The 19894-nt window shown below is 38.1% G+C and overlaps 2 protein-coding genes and 1 long non-coding RNA gene across 18 annotated transcripts in view; 1 reads left to right on the forward strand and 2 right to left on the reverse strand.

Annotated features, from left to right (window-relative positions):
- Positions 1-370: 370 nt before the first annotated feature.
- Positions 371-10505, reverse strand: CFAP298 (cilia and flagella associated protein 298). Of its 5 annotated transcripts, XM_074814236.1 has the most exons (8): positions 10453-10491; positions 10164-10322; positions 8126-8293; positions 6283-6350; positions 4001-4159; positions 3383-3514; positions 1119-1214; positions 371-1018 (listed from the first exon to the last, which is right to left on the reverse strand). In XM_074814236.1, the coding sequence occupies exons 2-8, from the start codon at positions 10300-10302 to the stop codon at positions 908-910; spliced, it is 873 nt and encodes a 290-aa protein (XP_074670337.1). In that variant the 5' UTR covers positions 10303-10322; positions 10453-10491; the 3' UTR covers positions 371-907. The 5 variants fall into 5 exon arrangements, with proteins under 5 accessions (XP_074670337.1, XP_074670336.1, XP_074670339.1 ...); XM_074814235.1 differs by lacking the exon at positions 371-1018 and having other exon boundaries at positions 1119-2830; positions 10453-10505; XM_074814238.1 differs by lacking the exon at positions 371-1018 and having other exon boundaries at positions 1119-2830; positions 10164-10500.
- A 67-nt stretch (positions 10506-10572) lies between these two features.
- LOC141919182 (uncharacterized) lies at positions 10573-18334 on the forward strand. Its single transcript, XR_012621887.1, has 3 exons — positions 10573-10654; positions 12087-12158; positions 18218-18334. It is a non-coding gene; the product is annotated as an uncharacterized LOC141919182 (long non-coding RNA).
- The window catches only part of SYNJ1 (synaptojanin 1), a 68655-nt gene continuing 59401 nt past the window's right edge, over positions 10641-19894 (reverse strand). For all 12 annotated transcript variants that reach the window (XM_074814226.1, XM_074814229.1, XM_074814228.1 and 9 more), the window contains 3 exons: positions 19224-19332; positions 18304-18524; positions 10641-13827 (listed from right to left, as the gene is read on the reverse strand). In XM_074814226.1, the coding sequence (XP_074670327.1) occupies positions 12973-13827; positions 18304-18524; positions 19224-19332 (1185 nt within the window). In that variant the 3' untranslated portion in view covers positions 10641-12972. The remainder of the gene's footprint in view (positions 13828-18303; positions 18525-19223; positions 19333-19894) is intronic.

A 19894-nucleotide genomic window follows, 5' to 3' on the forward strand; every position in this document is an offset into this window, starting at 1 on the left:
GAACCAATCGATGGTACATTTTAGAAATGGTAACAGGATCCTAAACATCAAGCATATAGTAGAAACACTCTCCAATAAATTTCATGATTTCTCAATTTAAAATGTTGATTTGCTAGAAATGAAACACTTCTAATTCAGTCATAATCTTAGAAGTACTTCCATGTTAAGAGATCTTGCCCTGTTAAACCTGGTTTTATTGTATCCAGCCTACTTGCAAACGATGCTTACTTTTGTAAATGGATTTCTGTCAATCTTTATATAAAAGCATCATGGCTAACAGCTTGCTAAACTGGATGAGATCAACAGGTTGGCTTCCAATGTCAATGAAAAAAATAAACCAAAAGAATGAAAATGAAGCATTCCACAAGGATTTTCATGTTATTTGTGTTTATATAAAAATACTTCCTTAAAACAATTGTTAAGAGGTCAACTCACTTAAAAATGATAGTCTGGAATTAGCTATGCTGAAATGCAAACAAGTAGATAAAAGTCACTAACTTTCATGGGATTAGCCTGGGAAAACTGATTTCTTATAAAATAAATTACCTTCTACAGATCATACCATCTAAAAGAAATGCAAGAAAATATAAAGACCATCCAAAACATTACCAAACTTTCTAGTGCATATTTACTAGATATATCATCTATGAAGTAGTTTAATATTTAATATTCAAATTACAAGTTTCTAATAAAATAACAAACTTCAACAGGATCACTTCCATTCTTTGCAGAGGCAAGTGCTACTACAGTTACGCAGAAATGTAAACATTTATTGAAAACCTAAGGCTGAAACAGGCATCTGCTATGGAAGTGACAATTTCAGCTTTTGTCAGAATAATCTACCACACGTTGCAAACAAGTGTATCAACCAAACAGCTTAAAGAGGCAAAAAGGTGTTTGCAGAGCTTCATCTCGGCCCCCATTTGATGTCTTTTACACCATGAAATTGCCTTTTCAAAGCATGGTTGTCTGCCCACTCAGCATTTAGAAATGAGTCGTCGTCGTCCTCTTCTAGTTTCTGTAAAGAGAACCAACAGGTTAAGAAGGCAGCAACGAACGTAAACTGCCCTTAGTGTCTACAACAGCACAGCTCACATACAGTAAAAAGACACTGTTACCTTAAGTTCCTCCTGCTTTCTGTAGTAATACAGCATCATCTGTTTTTGCTCTTCATGACTAATCAGAGGTTCACGCCCTGGAGCTCCCTGTCCTTTCTGAAAGGAAAATCATAAATTTTATTTATGATGGCATTTACAATGCGAAAGAGAAGCTGCTATGCAAAGATAGCAAAATCTTTCTTCAGACAATAGGATTTCTCAAATTTAGTAAGGTCCCACAGGACAGGAAAATAAATGTTGAGAAACTTCTGCTGCATTCAAGTGAGAATTATTTTTTCATCTCAGCATCTGAATCACGCTGTCAATTTTGTGGACATGAGTGGAAGCTGCAAACAGGATTGAGTCTATTTTACTTAAACTTCTGCTCTAGAAGACATAATAAATATCTCTGTTTTAAGGTCATTCTAGATGCCTCAGGATGGGCCCATCCATCTTTAGCTCCCTGCTAATACAGTCTCAAGATGGCATATGACTTAGTAAAGCAGGGAAGGCAGACAATTACAAAACACTACAAATAAAATAAATTTGTTAGTACAAATATTTTTTTTTTTTTTTTTCCAGCTGTGCTCATGGAAGAAATGATGTGTGCAGCAGAAAATAGCTGATGACAGCTATTGTCAACAATAGCAAACGGAACAGTTTGAATGGAGATGGTGAATCCTCTCTGGAACAAAAAAGGTCTGAGGTGGTTCAGTTTAGCTCTCCAACCCAAGAATGCAGGCATCTCTTCTCAGATAGAAAATCACTGTACTACCCTGCATTCTCTGAAGAGGTCCATCAACTAATTAAACAGTAAAACAACTTTCCTAGGAGCCTACACTTCAATGGCTGTTAAGTTGTCACACAATTTTTCAGTCACCCTGATAGGAAAGAGAATGCAATTCTGGTCTTCTAAATGACACATAAATCACTTATCTTTGAGGAATTCTATTACAGACACCTGCAAATAATAACATCTGCCATAAATATTTATGTTTTCTGTGGCAGAGAAGCTCTCACCAACATGGAAGTGAAACGCAGCTCCAGAATAATTCTGAGCTACAGGTAAGTAAGTACTCTTGAGACACTTGACATTCACAAAAGCACCCTCTGAATGTGATTTTATATAGAGATACATATACACATGAACGGGGTGATTATCTTCTGAATAAGCTCGGAAAATGAATTCAAACACCAAACGTTCTTCCCTTGAGTATGGCATTCTCACCGGAGATGAACACAACTGCAGAGTTAGTACAAAATCATTTTGTCCAAAAAATAATGAACAGTCCCAGTAACTTGGTACTAATCCTGATACTGCAAGAACATGACCATTGTGTCAGACACCAGGTGGTCTGACATGCTTTTGCTGAAGCTCCAGGTCTATAAACTGAGGAGCAGCAGGAGATCTTTGCCTCATCTCAGCTCATTACTCCAGAGGATGACTCAGACCTGTGTTCATAATCAATACAGAAGGCCTCATCTGTTTCATCACAACTGACAGCTGGAAAGTCTCATTTCTTTTAAAAAAGTTCAGCTGGAAGCTTTAGGTGAGCTGCTGCTGACAGCACCACTGGGCTGTACAGGCCCAGTAGCTTGTTCTTCCTTCTAGCACTCAGCGAGTTCTCACTGAACACTTTGGAAGAGCATAAGTTCAGCCTCTGCCACCACCTGTGTCCTCGCAAAGAAGATGCATGTCCACATTTCCAAGGCAACTGAGACAGTCTGAGGACCTGCCATCAACAAAGTCAGGGCACCACAGGTAGGAAATTATTGAGTTACAGACACATTCTTTCAGACACACAGCAGACTGAAACGGGGGTGAGAGGTATCCACACCACATATGCACAAAACACTAAAACTGTTTTTTAAAGGCCAGAATATTGAGAGAAAAACATTCACAAGTACAATTAGAAAAACTGGGCAGACCAAATGACTGGGTCTGTTCAGTGCTCTGCACTGAGATTCAGTGAAGAGCCAGCTGAGGTTTTTTAAACTTTTCCATTTGTATTTCATCTGTTTTTAAATACCTCTTTTTTGTACTTTAGAAAAGTGCTATGGAGCAAGTAAGAGCAACTACAGTATTTAACTGACAGGCAAAGGAATTACTAAAGAAAAATTTAGAATATAGTATATTAAAACCTTAAAATAGATGTACAGTTTTAAAACACTCAAGCCGGAACTAATCTAATCCATTTTATACACCTACAGACAATTCCCCTTCCACAGAGAATTGGGCAGACAAAGGTGAGTAACTTGTAAAGAAATCTCCCAGCAATACTTACTTTCTGTATCTTGACAATGATGGTTGTTTTCTCATTTCTGCCTACATAGTCAGAGAGCAACTTTGTTTCTTTCAGCTCCTTTCCTGCCCACCATAATTGTGCTTCTGATTCTTCTATAACTTCAAGTCCAGCCTGTGACAAATAAACAAACAACTGGTGGGGTGTTGATTTTTGCTTTTTTTCAAAATCAGAAAAATCTTCTGGGAAAATCTTTCTGGAATTCCTAACAGAAAGGCCAGTGTAATTTTATGCTACTCTTCTGCTATATTGTTCTCCTCACACTAATCTACAGAACTGTCATTTATATTCCATTCAATCTTGACCTAACGAACACTTTGAGCAATAAATTCTCCATACTGGTATCAGAAAGAAATGACAAGCTATTTAAAATGAGTCCCAGACTTACCTGAACTTTGTATGTAACATCTGAATAAACTTCATTCATCTTATTTCTAGTTAAGCTATTGGTGTGCTTTCACACCAACTATCAGACAAAAATATTAAGCAAAATTTGCCATGCAAATGAAAAGAACCTTCATTGACAAAATGGAGAACGAGAACAGCATAGCACATATTTAACCCAGGCACTACATATAACCCAAATACATTACTACATACATGAGTGCCCGACAAGTCTTCTTTATCTTCAAACTCCATCCTAACTGGATCGTGTGGAGGCAATCCCATTGGATACACAATCATCACAGCCCCTCGGAGCTGGTCCAATGCATCTTTCACCATCTCCATATTAACACACACATTGGCCTGAACTTGTTTCTGAAATACAGACAGGGATCACCGGTAATTTAAAAAAATATGCAGAAAGACTTTGTAGTCAGTTCAAAGGTTCAACAGTGTGATATTTGAGCGAAGCTAACTGGCTGCACAAAGATAATAGAAGCACAAATTTTCTTGTTTGTATATTGGTTTCTGAATACATCACTCCACTTTTGCCCCCTCCATTTAGCTTGCTTATGCTGGGGGAAAAATAAAAAATAAAAAAAAAGAGAGATCTTCACTAAATTGTGCAGGAGACATTTAGTAATAAACATCTCTGGGATACAGGCATTCCAACAAGTATGTGTATGACCACAGAAACTGGATGGGGAGTCTTTTGTTCCAAGAAGTTGTGATTCACGAACAAGATTCAAAACAGTAGAATTCAAGTGAGGGCTAGAGAAGGGGCCTAAAACTTGAGAAAAAAATATAGAGCACATGTGAGCAGAAAAGTAAAGCTTGGCATATTGCATGGCATATGCAGAGATCTGTAAGATCAAATACTTGAGATCATTCCAAACTCTACCACAATGGATAGAGGAAAAACAAGATGCATGTGGAAGACAAGAAATAAAGCTTTTGCTTACGGATTTAACAGTTCCAGTATTTTAACCGACAAGGTTTATAAAAAAGAGAGTAAGAGAATGTTGCCTCCTTGTGGACATTCTAGTTAACTGGCAAGTACAACTCAGTCTCAATCTCAGATGATCAACAACTTTTTTTTTTTAAATACACAGGCATATTTCTTCATTTTCATCATTATAAAGCGATGAACCTAACAAACCACTTCCCACGCTATCCTTAACTTCATTCACCAATGAATGGCAGTAATTTCGGGAGTAATTCAGCACACAGCGCAGCAATTTTGCAACTTCTTATTGTACATGACAGCATAGTATATAGTTGGAAGTTTCACCCAGGAAGACCTGCAAACTGGATACCAGATCTGCAGACATTTTGGCTCAAGAAGTAAAACTACACATTATTAATTTCCTCCCTGATTATAAATAGAGCTGATGAGATGCAAATCAACAGAAAAAAAAAAGTCCATCTGGAAAAAATCTTTATAGTCCAGAAGCTTTAATCTGAAACATCTCTGATTTTGCGTAGATTTTGCTATGACTCAGAATGGTTTGGCTGAAATCCTGCCTCAATTCAGGAAAGGTCTGCTGCAACTCAGCGCGCTGGAAGCGCTGCCAGGCCACAGGGCAGCTCCTCTGTTTATTTCCATGAGGCCTTTGGAAACACTGACTTGCTTACTCTAAATGACTGATATGACACTGTTATCAGCAACAAAACAGCCAAGGCGGCCAATTTCAGTGCACAGGCAACATTAAAAATTCAGTAACATTATCTATTTGCATAACTGCTTTAAAGATATTTTAAACTTCCACACATACCAATTCCCAGAACTGTAAGGGCTGGGAGAAGAAGATTACTTGCAAATGTTTAAAAAATGAAATCTGATAATAAATATTACCTAATTTGTGTTTCAAAGTCATAAAAGCTGAAACACAATACAGAGCATCTACAGATTTGGTAAAGTGAAGCTGAATAATTGAGACTATAGTCCCATCAGGGCATCCCTTCACGCTTATCTTTAAACACACAAACTCAGCGGGACTGAGCATGAGACCTAGTGCTTGTAAAACCAAGGCCTAATCTAAGAGATTAGAACACATTTTTCAATTAATTATACATGAAACTCAAAAGACTATGTTAACAAGCAAAAGGTATTTTATTCCAGGGACATCACAGAATGCAGTTAATTTTTCACCAGAAAACACGACAAGCATTCGCCTGAAGAATGCACCAATAGCAAATTAAAGGCATGTGGATAAAATTAAATGCAATTTAATCATTCAGTGTGGTCTCAGCTGCCAGCATTCACTTGGAGTTTCAATATCTGATTCCTTAAATTGTTGAACCAGCTTGCCAAAAGCCATTAAGAAAATCATTAACAGAAATGTCAGTTTTTACTAGACTATTCACATCACTTCATGATATTACTCAAAAATTGTCATCCCTTGGACTGAAAAAAGACTATTTTTTCTTAAACTGCCCAACTACATAGTACCTATTAAGAAAGTCCCACACATCACATGCTACTTCAGGAAACTTACCTTAGAGATTAATGCCTTGGCTTCCTCTATTGTCTTCTTTATAACTTGCTGCATTTTTTCATTTGGAGCTAAAAATAAGAGACACATATTTAACAGTCTACGTTTACCACAAAGCAAAGGACCTGTCCAGGTTATTCTCTACTGTAAGCAAATGAAACATTGTTAAATCACAAAGCAAGAGAAAGACACTACCAAGTTGCTGTCTCTTTACTAGTTTGATAGTTCATTGCCCTATTTCTTACTAACTTAAGAAATAAACCAGCATTTTTCATGGGAGAGCCAAACTTACTTTTCCATGAAGACATTTGACTGGTATTTGGGACAAAAGTACTGAGTAGAAAGCAACAGCCATAATCACATACTCCCCACAACTGAAAGCAAGACTCTCCTTCCCCTGACTATCATGGCCTGTACTGGTAGATGTGCTTTAACTGGGGTCAACAGTTTGGAGTTTTCTGACTTTTTTCTAATTAAAATCTCAATCTAACATCAAATGCAGTTTTACAAATACAATGTGCATTTCATATCACAGCTACCTATTTTGTTATAACAAGCCTCTCCTCAAATACAAGAAACCAATTAAGTCATACTCATTCACAGCTGAACACATAAACGCGTAATTTGGTCGTATTTAGTTTGGCCCACATCTACACACTGTTCAATGTTATAACTTTGTTAATTACAAAGCTGTCCTCCCACTAACAAATAAATGCCAGGGTACAACTACAAGTAAAAGTGGTACTGTCCTTACACTGAAGTTGCTTGTAAACTTCTACTGCAAGGCCCAACACTGCTAACAACCATGCCAAACAAGACAGGCTTTGTCTGCATGCCTACGCATGAGACAGCTATTTCTGAGAACACAGGAGGGAAAACATTTAGCTAGAATTTAAGCTCTTTATCAAGTTCAGCAAAGGCTTAAATTTGATTGGGCAATGTGTTGTGTTAGAAGAATTATTTTCCTCAAAATGAGACACTTGGACTAAGCTGTTTGCATATGACAAGTTAAGACTAAGTTATTCAAAGATTCCTCCTCAACTGAGCTGCCCTGCAAGCAACGTCGAAAGGGCTGCTGACCCAACAAGGGCTGTTGTGGTGTTGGGAGTAGAGGCACAGACAGCAAGAAGACAATCGCCGTCTCTTCTGTGCAATCAGTCCTCATGCTCTCAACTGTAAAGTGGTGCTCAATACACATACCAAGTGCTAAGGCAAAACCTGGAGTTGCAGAAAGAAAAAGCGACAGGACTGAGTTCAGTAACTCTGAGTCACAGTCAATGAGAAAAAAGGAGAAATATTACAAAAACAACCTGTTAATGTATCTTGGTGCCTCTGGAGGAAAACAGTATTCAAGTATACATTTACAAATGGGGAGAATAAATTCAAGTGAAACAGTCAAACTTGCTTCCGATAACTGTTTACTTATCTTTGGAGTTCACTTCCAAGTACTACAGTTGCAAAGTTAAACAGCATACGTGTTGGAAAATACTGTTTAGGCTTTTAAATCGACGTTACACCATCATCTAATCCAAGACAGAAGATTTACATATGTAACAGATAGTTTAACTAACCTATTGTGAAAACTGAAATAGCTACTACTTAACAAATCTACGACTGCCTTTAACAGTTTATTTATAGGATGACTTTTATAATTAGCAATTAAACATGAGCTGGTTAACATGCTGGCCTGAAATCAAAAGCATACTTAGTATCTACTAGTTTTTTTCTTCTTCCAGGACAGGGAGGCAAAAGCAAAAGGTCCAGAATTATGGGGTTTGTGTTCCTCATTATATTATAGATTATCTGTGTCTGCAGGGAAAGAAACAAACATTTACATTTGATTTACCATGTCCATTTCTTCGCCCAATTTCATCCTTCTTGAATACACTTCCACCACTTGGTACACACTTTTCCGCCCACTCATCCTTTAACTTCAGTTCTTCGATTTGCTCATCTGTCAGTCCTTGCATATTATAAGGCAAGAAAACACCATGCTCTGCCAGCTCTGCCATCTCTTTAAAGCATTTAGAGAACAAGATTAAAAGTCTGCGTTACTGAGAACGTATCATTTAGAAAAGCCTTCCACATTATGTACATGCAGGTGAACCTTACTCCTAGCCTTCAGTTTTTAAAGAGCTAAGTATATGGAATAAATAATAAGGTATATAAATACATATATATGGATATATATGCTGTAATTTCATTACAATTCATATATTTCACATATATGTGAAACAATGTAACAAATGACACAGTGCAGGTATGCAAACCTAGATGATACTTGCTGGCCATAAACTTTCTGGTATTTTCTTAGTCAGCTTTAGCTGACTGCATATTCCTTTTTCTAAGTACTTTTGGGAAAGCAACTTTTTTCAAAAACATGCTATTGTTATACAGTAATTAATTTCTTTACAGTTGAGAAAATATGTAACTAGACTACCTAGCTTTGTCCATACTACACCTGACCCAAAGAGTCAGAATTACACCCAGTATGAAATAAAAAATTAACAAAAGGCTCTATAGAAATTTATCTCTACAGTAATATGTCTAATCAAGAGTACTAGACATATAGTAATATGTCTAATCAAGAAGCAACGGTCCAGGATAATTCTAGCTGAGACAACCGCGAGGTGTAAATGCTGGTTACCAATGCACAGTCTCACACAGGGAGAACAGAGAGCGTGTGGATGCGGTTTCCCAACTCCGTTACCTAGCCCACAGCATCCAATCCACAGCCTGCAAGCTATATGCGCTACTTTCCCCCAGAACAACTTACCCAGTTGTCAGCCCACTTCACAGCACCCTTTCCTTGAAGGCCCTCCAGCCTCTTTACCATCACCATGTTAATTAAAGCATATCCATCTCATAACAGACACATCAGAAGTATGAAAGTCCCAAGAAACAGCCATTCTGTTCCCGTGGCTGGGAATATAGGCACCCACACGAAAACATAAAGGCTAAGACTAAATTAGCAAGTACTGTGGAGCAACAGCAGCAGATCTGTAGAAAGAGTGAGTGCTGAAAATATGGTAACCATGGTGTCTGGGTTTTGGTATTTTTTCAGATTAGCCTCAGGATGGCCTCATACACTACAGACACACTTGTGGGTGGAGCATATCGGGTGTAGACAGGCTGCACCCTGCGGGTCAGTCTCATCTAAAGGGCATCTCAGCTCCTGCGTTCCCAGGCTGATCCGCAACGCACACTGAAGCGGCTCAGCAAGGACAAACAGTAAATGTTTTTCAAAACCCACCTCCTGAATTGAACTATAGGCCTAATTTAGACACATCCAATGACTCTCCACCATACGGCAAGCGGATGCCTTGCACACCAAGCACACGCCAGGCAGCGTGAGAACGTCGTTCACGGGCAGGGTACGCCGCTGGCCAGGAGGCATGTATGTGGCCACTATGGGATGGGACACGCTGCAGTTCAGTCAATCAACGGATGAATTCTCAGCTGTGTACAGTAGAAAGCTCAGGGCCGTATGGTCTCCAAAAAATAAGGACTACTAAAATACCAGAAGGTGGGAATTTACACACGGTTTGGCGTTCTGGGTGGGTATTCACTGTTCTGTTAAATCGAGGGGAGGATGGCTGGTGTGCTGCTAGGCTGGGCCTTGAGCGGCGTTTCTTAACTCCTGCCAGCACAGAAGCCCTGCGAGGCCGCAGCTGGGCCCCCTCCCGGCGCCGCCGCCCCGCTCCCAGCCGGGCAGCCAAGGCCCGGGAGCTCCAGCAGCGCTCCAGCGCGGGGCGGCCGGGATCCCCTTGCTCCGCAGGCGGCCCCCGCCCCGCCGCCTCCGAGCTCCGCACCCGCCGGAGGCGCGGCCAGGCCCCGGCGTGCGAGGGGAAGGCAGCGCCCGCCGGCTGCCGGCGGGCCGGTACCTGAGCAGAGGCGCTGCACCTTCAGCCTCCCGTTGTAGATGCGGGCGACCAGGGGCGCCAGGTCGGCGAGGTGGGCGCTGCCGGCCACCTCCAGCAGGAACTGGCTCTCGTCGCCGCGCTTCACGTGCAGCCGCACCATGGCGGGGCCGGGGGCCGGGCCTGCACGGGGAGAGGCGGCGGCCGTTAGGAACCGGTCCGCGTCCCTGGATACCGGCGGCGGGAAGGCCGCGCCCTGCGCTTCCCGGCCACCCTCAGGGCGCGGCGCCGCCCACCCCGCCCCCGCGCCCACCGGGGCCGCGAGCACCCGCGTCCTCCCTCCGGCCCGCGGGCGCTTCCGCTTCCGGCCCTGTCGCTGTCGTCATCAGGGCTCCTTAAAGGGCCCGCGCCATCCCTCCTAGCGGCAGCTGCGAGCACAGCAGGGCTTTGGCAAAGAGGGGCACGGGGAAGCACCTACGACACAATGAGAGAAAAAGCTACTTTCTTAAGGGCAGGTACGTTTATTTCATGAATACACCACCGCCTTCCACAGGGCAGATACGGAATGTTGTACGCCACTGAGTTTCAATACTGCAGCTCTGGAAAGGATACAGCCATAAAGATTTGTGTGCCACAAGCAAGAAAATCGTCACATTGAACAGAGCAATTTACCACAGGGAACACAGAATTCATGAAAATGTGTTGAGCGCTTCTAATTTTAATCCTTAGTATTTTCAGAACTTCTGCTAGTAATTATTTTCATTAATACACGTTACAGCAGTTAGCTATATATATATACACACACACTGTATTTTTGGAGCATTTCTTGTGATCTTTGCAGTACTTTGCTGTCAGTCTCCGTAATCCTGTAAAGTGTAGAGGTGCTCTATACCAGGTATAGTTTAGACAGTAGTTTTTAATCACTGTAATTAAATATTCAACAAAGAACATATTTATCACGTAACTCCCACTAGCAAAAAGTTTCCCCCAAAAATTGTTTTGCTAATGTAAGAATATACCAAAACACCAATCACACAGATGTTTATAGCAACAGTTTAAAACAAGGTAATTCACATACCGAAGCACAAAGAGTATAGTACCACTGCTGTTTAAAAATGTACAAGTACTGTTTAATGACCCGAACAGAAGAAAGCGCAGTATAAAACTCACTATCGTCACTCCTCTATCCAGCTGCAGCTCATGGCTAACCATATACTGTTGAAAGGAAGAGTGGATGATTTTATAAATAATGTGAGAATTTAAAAAAAAAAAAAAAGTACTGTCATCATGTATTTTGCTACTATAAATAGAACACTAGTATGTTGTGTTTCAGTCCCTGGTTTTGCAGAACCAGTAGTTTGTTCACAAGTAAGCCAATGCATGTAGGCATATGTATTTGCAGTCCCCCAAGAGATGACAACAGTGTAACACATTCTGCTTTGGATGAAAGTACGCAGCTGCATGTAACAGTTATGTCCTAAGACACTGCGAATTGTAAGGAGAACTGCAGGGTTTTATAGCATACATAAATGGAGTTATTTTAAATTGCCTCAAGATAACAACATATCGTATTTTATGTAGTCTCACGTGAGCGTTAGAAAATCATAAAAGCACAAAGAGTTGCATTTTTATAGCATAATATATAGAACTGTGACTTAGCCTTCACTAGCCTCAAAGCAGCACCACACAGAGGATGGTCCCTGTTTCTGGGTGACGAAGAGTCACTCATTTAGTTTTAACCGCAAAAGTGACAGAATGATACTGTTCAGCTCAGAGAATTACTTACTGTTCTCCTGTTTCTTTGAAATTAACATTTTAAAAATACCGCAGTAAATCTAGTAGATGGGGAGGATGCTGAGCAGACAGCCCAATCGCATAAGATGACTTTCTCCTTCTCTGATGTGGTAACATGGCTGCCAATTCCTTCACACTCAGGTCTTTCAATAGGACAAGAAAGCCCTTCTAATGTGCAGAAGAGGAGAGTGGGACAAGCCAACTCCAATATGTTGTCTGCAACTGGTAAAGACTGCTTTGTAACTCAAAACCCAAGGGGAATTTTTTTCCAGAGGTTGAGGGAAAATTTGTTGTATCAGTTGTTTCCAATTTGGAAATGGAAAAAAGTATCTTTTAAATAGTAATGAACAAATGGATGATATGGAACAATTATTCTGAAGTAATGCTAGTGAGTATATGTCACAATAAGGTTTAATAGCTGAAATGTACTGACACAGAAAATTAAAGTCAAATATTGAATATATTAATATGCAAAGTTTTGTCTGTATTTTGAAATTAAACTATTTTTGTTGTGCCTCAAATTCAAATATAAGCCTTACAAATATCCATAGCCTCTGTTATAAATTAAACAACTTCTAAACAATACTTGTCAACATTCAAATCTCAATAAACTTTGGCAGCTCTTTGGTAAATACTTATAAATATCAATTAACAAGACAGTAAAAAGGGAGTGGGGAGGCTACCAGCAGGGAGCCTCCTTTTTTGAAATTCCACAAAGGGGAACAGAAATGAGAGCACTCCCTAAGCAAAAACTATTTCCAAGATTGGTATACTTTAATGAGATTAGTAGCTCATCCTTCTCTTCTCTGTCTATTCAAATACTATTACATTGGGATTTTAATAAATTTCAGACCATTTTTTGTGCTCTACCATATATACATATTCAAAATTTATACACAAACAATAGTGGCTGTCTATGAGTTGAGTTAAGTTTCAGTGCATTTGACAATTAATTATTGCACACAGAATAATCTCAAATGCCCAATTATTCTACTAGATAAACGTAGCAACAAATATAACCTCTTATGTTTTTGAACATCTATCTTTCTGTAAAATCTTGTGTTGGTGACACCTTAGGTGCCAAAGAAGTGAATGGATCTGTGGGGGATGTGTTGCTGGTTATTCTTGATGGTATAGGAGGTGCAGGTGGTCTTCTTGCTGGCATCGTATAGAAGCAATCAGTAGAACTTTTATTCCAGTCATTATCAAAGTTAAAGTCTGAACCTAGAAAAGTCTTTTGTTCAGTGCCCAGCAAATCTGGAGATCCAGCTGACTTCCTGGAAGTGATTTGCTTAAAATCTGGAACACTTTTAGATGGCTTTAGCTTTACATTGAAATTCTCCTCCTCATCATCAAACGTTACCCATCCTTTCGGCTGTACATTTTTTACCACGAAAGATTTACTTCGCAAGCAAGAAGTGTTTTCAGGTGCATCAACAGAAAATACAGGCTTGCTCGTATTACAGCTGGGGGGATTTAGAGAAGGAAAAGGATTGCAAGCAGCACGTCCTTCTGGTAAATGTGAAGTTATTTCAAATTCTTGCATTTCTGTTCTAAATGGGTTTCCAGCATTAGGAGTTCTTTCAGTGAATGGATTTGTGCAGTTCAGTCCAGTAATAAATGGATTTGGAGAGCTGCGCTTATGTTCCTGGGATGTGTTAAAGGTTGGAACAGGAGGCATTGCTGGCATGCAACTTACAGTATTCAAAATATCAGCATTTCTTTGTGTTGCTGAAGGCAACTGTATCAACTCCTTTTGGTTTAAAGTCGGAACAGGTGATGTTCGAGCAGATGTCTGTATCTTTGACACAAGCAGCTTAAATGACAAATCTTCAAAAGGGTCACTGTTTAACTGTGTTTCAAGTTTAGTGCCGTACGTTCCATTTGTTTTAATCTGGAAAGAAAACAAGGTGCTTAGTAATCACGTGGCTGGCTGTTTTAAGATTATTACTAACTCCCCATCTCTCACTCTTCTATGAGAAGAAAAGAAGCTCTTGGGCTTTAACTGAAATTTCAATGCAATTTAGTTTTAACTTGCACAATGCACTTGTAGTAGAACGATTGCTTCTTTTCTGGAAAACAGTCACCCTTAACCCCTTCTCCGAAGAAAAGCCTACTAGTCATTAAACACGATTTTCCCCCTTGTTTGTTGATGCAGCCTGAATCTAATTCATGCAGGTCAGAATCCTAGCCAAAAGCACTAGTGGACATTGTATAAGAAAATCTTTAGGAAACTTGGGAAATGACGCTGTATTCTAAACAAGTGATAACCCAGCACAAATATGAAATAAAAAGCTCTAGGTTTCATTGTTTGAGAGTTTATAACACTGATGTTACAAGCAATATTTAAGCATCACAGTGAAAGGAAAAATTAGTGTTATTAGTATATGCACTTCAGACGTTCTATGTAGACATATGCATCCGTATGCATCTCCAGTGCTTCCTGACATGTGAAGGTACAATCATCAGTTTGTAATATTTTAAAATGGCAAGTTATCATTGTTTAGAATAATACCAAATGGAGAAGACAGAGTTTTCTCCACAGAACTTCTCATCTTTTAAAAACAAAATATTCCTGCTTTTATAAATGTCTTTGAACAACAATGCAACTTTTGTACCTTGTAACAACTGTCCAAAAAGGTAGAATATGTACCTTTGTTCAAATCATCACACTGACAGAACAGATTTTGGAGCTTTCCCTTATTAAACGAATGCAAAGAATTAAACTTAAGCAAGTTAAAACAGCTTCCAAGAATTCCAATTTCACAAACAAATTTGTCATTTTAACACATCATCTTAACATACCCAAATACTTTGGGTATTTAGCATGAAAATTCTGTTAACTAATATTTTGTTGAATTAAGATGCTAGCAAAAACTATCAACTAAAATACATACTATTATAGCCTAACCTCAATCTTTAAACATCTTGTCTTTACTGCATTTATTGTGAATAGTTTCAGGCATGTCTCCACATATCCACTGACTAAGTAGCTGTGCAAAATTAGTCTACAGGCTTTAGAGACTCTCAGGAATAATAAGAATATTATAAATTTTTCCCAATGTATCCAACATAGCAATTTCTTTAAAAAAACCTGCAGTTGTAGCTTGAATTGATTGGCAGAAGAAACAAAGTATGCTGGCAACAATGCATTTGCTCTGGTGGCTTTTTTGAAACAACAATGTCGGTTACATGCATCCCTGGTACTACTACGTCAGAGAGTTTCTAAAATAGATAAGGCCTAATGTTACCAAACCATAAATAGAGTAGTTCAATATTGGTATTTTTGTATGTATATAGTAAGTGGAAAATTTAACATTATTCGGAAAATAATGTTAAAACAAAGGCATCAATGAAGTAACTGAGCGGGGAAATGTGAAAAATTATAAATCAAATGCAGCTTGATACTAGCTGGTTAAGTACTGTGTTCATTAACCAAGTAATCAAACAGTACAAGATCCCAAAGAAACTACGAATCCCAATTGTTCTTTATTGTAAGTAAAAATTTGTCTGAATAATTTTGGAACCAAATGCTTTTAAAATTGTAACAAACGGTATATTTTACTTTGGGTAATAGTAAGTTCTCTGTTCTTTGAGAAATGTGAAATGTAGGGTTTATTTTGAAAAAACTTTGGCAGTGCAATTGCATCAGGATTTATTTGTATTAAAGAGGAATGTTAACTCCAATGCCTACTCATATTTTTCCAAACAGACTGAGCCCAGGAGATTCAGCAGTGACTAAGCAACATACGTGAGGTTCCAATCGTTCCATAAAAGATGATGAAGCAAAATATTTGCTATGGTGCTAATAAATACAGTTAACAGTATCAAATTTAAGTGCATTATGAAAGAATAAAGCAAATTATGGTATGACAGTCAATTCATTAACGTGGACAGGTGATTTTTAATGTGGATGAGACTGCAGATGTATGAAAACTAGATTCATACATCTTTTCTGCTTGAATAGATGGAGACCACATACAAGATTGGTAAATAGTCAGATACCTGTTACCCTGATGGTTGCTCCTGCTTGTGAAAGAGAAACAGACATCAAAGGAAAGAAAATTAGGAAGAAAATCCAAGTAACAAAGCAACCTCATGTTAAAAGTACTTTCACAAAGCCATTTTTTGACACATGAAGACAAACCAAACATATTTATTACACACTACACTAAATTTTAAATTTCTGTTGTATTCTATTGTAAGACTTTTAAGCTTCTACATTAAGAGTCAAAAATCAGCTCAAGCCAATTCTAATGTTATTTCCATTCAGACATTCATTGCACAGCTGATTGAGCTATTTTTTGAAGACTGATTATAAGAATTTGACTATTGATGGTCTAATACGAACCATCTATTAATATGAAAAGCACTATAGCCCTCATTCTGGGAACCGTGTTGGTATAAACACTCATCTATAGTAATAGTTTACCAAGCTGGAAAAAAAGTAAGACTTGTCATTCAATCAAAAACCAAAGTCTCCTTAATTTAAAATAAATAAAATCTTTTTACAATAATTACTTCTCTTTTTTAATGTATTGCTCGGTAATCTACAGAGTCCTGAATATTTACAAACAATTATTTTTATAAGGAGAGATTTAGATTCTTAAATATCACAATCAATCTTTGAATCAAAGGATGGGCTTGGAATCCACTACCTCTCAAAAGACTTTGTATTTATTTAAAGACTTTTTCTGAGAAAACTTCACATTTACAAATTCTAATCAAGAAATGAAGTAAATATTACCTAACTAAAAAAAAAACCCAAACCAAAATGAAAATAAAAAAACTAAGCTGGAGACAATAAATGAAGCTCAAAGTAGGCCTTTCTTGTGATTGCTTAGCCTGCATTAATCAAAGAAATCTGACTGCAGAGAAAATTATAGCTCCCTGAACTAGTCTTAAACTATCTAGTTTAGATATTGTTAACAATATAGCCACAGCATTACACAGCTCAAAAACCTGTTTACAGTATGCTTAAGCATATTTTTTATTGCTTTGTATACACACAGAAAAATGTAATTTTCATAATAATTTTGAAAGAACTGCTTGCACTTCTTTCACAAAATGATCAGTGGTAAAACTACATTTAGAAGGTATGAGGCTTTCAAAAGTGACACAATGCAATCTGTTTCTATTCACAAAAGTGGTATGTTCTCAAGTACTTTATGTCTCCATGTATATTCTCTGCTGGCAACACTTCATACTTTCTAACAAACTACAAAAAGTCCTGATATTCTACCTCTATATTCAAAAACATCCTCCATTTTTTGACGTAAGTTTCCAAAATAGAAAAAGTTAACAGGCAGAGAGAGAGGTTCAGCAGAAAGAAAGGAAGAGCATTTAAATATTTTTCGATTAGAATTCGAAATCAACTCACTGAGGACTGAATTTGGCTGTTTCAGTGTGGTACAAAATAGGTATTGACTAACTGCTTTAGTGAAAGTGGGCTTCAGATGTAGAGATAAGGTAAAATCTAAAATACTGTTGAAAACTTCGGTAGTCATAAATATCCACAGCTGACTTTATATTTAAAAAAACCAAACACCAGGAAACAAAACTACAAATTTACTGTTAGTAAGAAGTGGGAACAAATCCATCAGCTTCAATAAATTTGTGCTTTTAATCGAGTAGTGTATTATCTGGCCTAGCACCTGATACTGTGAAAACTGACAGCGCTGGCCTTTAGTGAAGAAGTTTAGCCTTACGTATATATAAAGAACGTTGAAAACCTATTTCTGCACTTTTTAAACAGCAGTAAGAAACTATGTCTTTTCCTAGAGAAAGGGTTTTTTTGAAAGTAACACTCTAAATGGTCCCACAGAAAAGAATATTAATGTTACTGTATTAAACTTTTAGATTATTTTAGTATGTTTATATATTTTGACACTGGGAAATGGGGAGAAATTTATTTCTAATTAAGTATCTATCAGTATTGTCTTCCTTATCAAGATAAAGCATGAAATCTATAAAGTTTACTTTATAATCAAACCCTTTGTTAGCTAGTTACTATACAGTTTAAGTCATGCATGTGTCATTATAAAATTAAATTTCTTAGACTGTGTATTTTTCAATACGAATTTGTCAAATGACAACATAATTTTAAGACCAAGCTGTCCATAAGTTGTAAGTCTGTCATAAGAAATCTTAAGTTAAATGTTTAGTATTTAAGATGTTAGTCATCCATGGACAATACATAAGCAATTAAGTATTAACCTACTAGAGCCTGATGATCTTTGAATCCAATGTGTTGACCTTTATTTTTGTTTGTTTGCTTGCTTTAGGAGTTTCTCACAAATCTACAGTGTTCAGTACAAGCTGTGCTAATCTACATAACGAGAAAACATATATACAAGGTTTTTTTACTTACTTGCTGCTGTGAAGGAGCAGATTCAGAAGGCAAACTGTGAGATGATCGGCTACGAGGAGGTGGTTGTGGGGGTTCCAGACTTTGTGGGGCACTTGTCTGAGATTGATGCGATGCCACAGGTATCAGAGGCTCCTGCATCCTTAGCACAGGCGGTGGCTGAGTGGTGGGCTGAGCCGGTCCAGCAGCCTGAGGCTTTAGTGGTTCAGGAAGCAACGGTGAGCCTGCAAGTATATTTGCAGCATCTTTCATTGTAAAGAATCTTAAGAATGGCATGAATGAGAACATGTGGCTGTGGAAGCACCAGACAGAGCTGCAGAAGAAGGGGCTGTAAGAACAGCAGGTGTTTACGGCAACTAGATTAGAAGTTATCAAAAGCTCAGCATCTCTCCATTAAACATTGTTACTATAGAGACAAAATAAAGAACCAAAAACCACGTCATTCTTAAATGTACTTCAGTTGTATTCAAAAGTATTTTGGAAGTCACTACTATAAAGTGCATATTTTGATATTAATACAATTTTAAAACCCCTTTAAGTTTAGGAAGTGGCTTTGAGAGTCAAACATAAACACTATTCCAAATATTATGACTGCAGAACCACCAGTGCAGAGAATGGTCCAGTGATCAACACACGATAGGACACCCCAATGTGCTCACACCAAAACACGGCAATCTGATCAATGTTTCTCTTGACAGCATGAAATCTATGGGTCTAGATCTCACCTGACTGCTGCCTATTATCTGATAAGGGTTTACAATATTTGTGGATGATTAACAGAAACTGCCAAATGTTACTACATTCAAGAATCTTAATTTCTAGTGAAAAACAAAGACATCTATTGAAAACAAAGCATTCAAACCAGAGACTGTACCTCTTGACTGAACAGTGACATTTATATTTAACTTCTGAAGTAAACATACCCCTTGGTGGTTCAGCTGGTTTGATCTGAGTCTCAGGTGCTGGTCTTCCCCCAGAGGGACGGACATGGCTTTGTGGTGCACTAATAACTCCAGCTCGAGGTGGAACAGTCTGACATAATAATTGGTAAAAAGAAAGTATTTTAGTTCTACTTTGGATCTGTAGTCATCTACTGCTAAATGACTTAGATAATCAGGACTCTCTGAAAAGTAAATTCTTTGATAAGAGTTGATGAACTGATTTTTTTATGCACATATAAAAGCAAAGAATGTATTCTCAAAACATTATGAGTGTTCAATTCAATGCCAAGGATTTTTACAACAGTCTTCAACTTAATATAAATATATACATGGGCAATAATGTTAGAAACACTTACTATTTTGTTAGTATTAATAAGGTAATTTTACCCAAGTCTATGAGTTGTTGTAAGCAACAAAACCAACAACAGGAACTACTGTATTTGGAGATCTCGTAAGGACACACTGATAATCCACCATCAATGCAGACTGTAGACACCATCTACCTTTTAGGCTGTAATTATAGCCTGCCATTTGCAAACAGCAGCTACAGTCAATTTTATATAGTAAAAGTTCAAGATATGCATAAAAGACCATGGTTAGTTCTTTTCTCTGAAACTTATGTTTGCTAACTGTAAGGCAGTTACTTCTGCTCC

This window comes from Strix aluco, chromosome 2 (genome assembly GCF_031877795.1).
Source record: "Strix aluco isolate bStrAlu1 chromosome 2, bStrAlu1.hap1, whole genome shotgun sequence".
NCBI lineage: Eukaryota > Metazoa > Chordata > Aves > Strigiformes > Strigidae > Strix > Strix aluco.